At 34.1% G+C, this 2,818-nt stretch overlaps 1 protein-coding gene across 1 annotated transcript; it reads right to left on the reverse strand.

Annotated features, from left to right (window-relative positions):
- Positions 1–763: 763 nt before the first annotated feature.
- On the reverse strand, positions 764–2,028 carry LOC121999671 (mitochondrial-processing peptidase subunit alpha-like). Its single transcript, XM_042554323.1, is given in 5 exon segments — positions 764–809; positions 879–940; positions 1,056–1,140; positions 1,206–1,375; positions 1,458–2,028. Coding segments are annotated over 5 exon segments (897 nt in total). The 5' UTR covers positions 1,992–2,028.
- Between the last annotated feature and the right edge of the window lie 790 nt (positions 2,029–2,818).

Here is a 2,818-nt window from a genome sequence, read left to right on the forward strand (position 1 = left end):
CGCTTTTGCAACACTATTACAACACTTTAAAAGTGTTGTTGTTTTTTTACAAAGACAACACTTTTTGCAACGCTTTAAAAGCGTTGTCGTTTTAAAAAAAACTAAAAAAAATTATTTAAAAATCATTATTTTTATATTTACGAAATTATTATTTTTCTTTTACCATGTCTAGATTCGAATTTTACATATAATCAACTCAGCTAATAATTTCAAACTCGTACCAAAATAATAGAATTCTGACATTGAAGTAATATTAGTATTTAATTACATGAGAAGCTAGTAAATATCAAAATTAATACTAATTCTGTTTCAAAATAGATAGTGATATTCACAAATAAAACAAAAGAACACAAAATAACTAGCCGACCTCGAAGCCAACAATCTGTTTACTTCTACTAGCTACACTCAAAAATTATTATCGGCTTGAGAATGGGACAAAACAGTACAGTAATTACTACCACAATACTGAAGAAGTAGCTTGTCTTTCTCAATCTTTTACAGGAATAAGTAATTGGATTTTGCCTAGGATCTTTGTGAGCTTTGAACAGATTGAATAGTTGGCCTGAAATATAAACAAAAAATTACAGTCAATATTTTGAACCAAAAAATTACTTCTACTAGTTATTTTCTATAAATGATCCAAAATTCATTACTCAGAAATGAAATGCTTGTAGAAAGTTCAAACTGCAGAAAGAAAGTTTGTAGAAATGAAACCCATTCTAAACTCTAACAAATAAAACATGTGAATGAGCCTTTAAAGTATTCAATTGCTAATGCTATCAACAAAATCCGGCTTCAAAATCATTAATCTTGATCATAGAAAAAAAAACATCCTGATAAGTATTACAGGCAATCAAAATGTTGGTAACGTACATAACCGAGAATGCATGCCTTTACCAGGTCCACCAGCAGAGAATGATCCACCACCTCCGATAAGCTCCTGCAACATTCATTATTCATTATGAATCATGGGGTGAGCAAAAAAAAAATAATAATAATCCTGTGAGTAGCATATCCTTTCAAGACACACTGTGAGTTTAATTTGATACTTCAACCTGAAGAACAGTTGCTGCCATTGCTTCCTTCTCTTGATGCCCACCTCCAGGAATTTCAAATGCAAGTGCAATGAGTGCTCTGTTTCTAGTGAGAAAAGATCATTGACATGTAAGATGAAATCCAAAGATAGGGCCCAATTATCCACTAACCGGCAAATCAGATTGACATCTATACTCTCCTCCAACATAGATAGATTTTGGCTCTTGTGGACGTGGCACTTTTGGAAGATCAGATAAAAGTGGTTCAGCCAGTGATACCAATTCCTCGTGTTCCACACCTGAGAGGCTGCAAGTACTATCCTAGGAGCAGTATAGTTCTCCTGTAATTATTATACTGACAGTCAAGTCAACAATCAACAATTTGAGAAAGTAAATGGAGTGACAAAAGGAAACCTATCTTACAGAAACGAACCCCTCCAATATGGTTCCATTTAAATGGCTTATTGCAGACTCTGGAGCAATTAAAGGATTTGCCAAGGCACCAGAATATCCTGCTGAATGAACAGCCTCTAAAAGCAAACCCTGAGGATTGCTAGAGAGCTCTCCTAGCTCTGTCTTCAATTTCTTAAGCTGTGATAGTGAAATGAAAATTTACTAGTGAACTTCTAAAGTAAAGTAAGAATGCTTGAGCATACGTTTTCCCCAATCAAGGAAAACAACATTCCTGACACTATCTATAAGCACCTCAACCATTTGAGGCGTGTACAATTTCAGAGCATCGTAAGTGTAACCCATCTGTTCACGAGAAGCTGATGCTTTAGCACTTCCGCCTATGGCTTCTATTTCACGTACCATTCGCAACTGACTCCTATTTCTTATGGTTTTGAATGACATTCTTTCTAAAAGATGAGTAGCACCAAATGACAATGGGGTCTCATATATTGAACCACAGTCAACATATAGTCCTATGGATGCAACTGGGCTCTGAACAAACATATCCAATTACGAGATACTTAAAACAAAGAACATCAAGTAGAAATTACTGGGATCGGTGTATTGGCTTGAATATGTTTGTTTCTTTTGGTCAGATGATAAAAAGGTAGTATTTTAAGCAAAATCAACAAGAAAAAGTAAATGCTGTCTACAACTTCCTTTTCCTACATGTCTACCCAATTGGGGCAAAAATAAGACTAAGGAATTGGATAAAATCTAATTCCTTCTCCTCTCCTCTTTCTTCCTTGTGAAGGGATGAAATTGACAAATATTTTTTACTGTTTAATACTTGCTATTAAAAAGTGTATGAAAATAGGACAACAATGCAAGAAAAATCACAATTTCAAAGGTCAAGATTCAAAATTCATGTCAACAACCATAAAAAAAACCATCAAAACAAAGAGCAAATTATTTACAAAATGTGCAATGCTATAATCTAAATATGATACAGTCATTATAGAAGCAACTGATGTAAGAATTATATAGAGTAACTGGTTAAGAAGTATAGCACTCCACAACATATGTAGGCAATTCAAAAATCTAGGGATCTCGCTTCGTAATAAGTTTAAATTATTTCTCTTAAAGGGAGATAGGCTTACTCACTTTCATTGATCCTCCGATGAATGTTTTGAAGATTGGGCGGTTGCAGTGCTTCTTCTTTGAGTTCCTATATCATCACTCGTATCTCAGTACAAAAAAGTGAACATGTTGTGATAATGTTAAGGCAGAAGTTGCAGAATGACTAAAATAAAAAATAGAAGAAGAAAAAATAGAGGCAAAAAAGACCTCTTTCGTTGGCAATATGAACTCATCCACACAGGCAATTCAAC

This window comes from Zingiber officinale, chromosome 1A (genome assembly GCF_018446385.1).
Source record: "Zingiber officinale cultivar Zhangliang chromosome 1A, Zo_v1.1, whole genome shotgun sequence".
NCBI classification, from domain to species: Eukaryota; Viridiplantae; Streptophyta; class Magnoliopsida; order Zingiberales; family Zingiberaceae; genus Zingiber; species Zingiber officinale.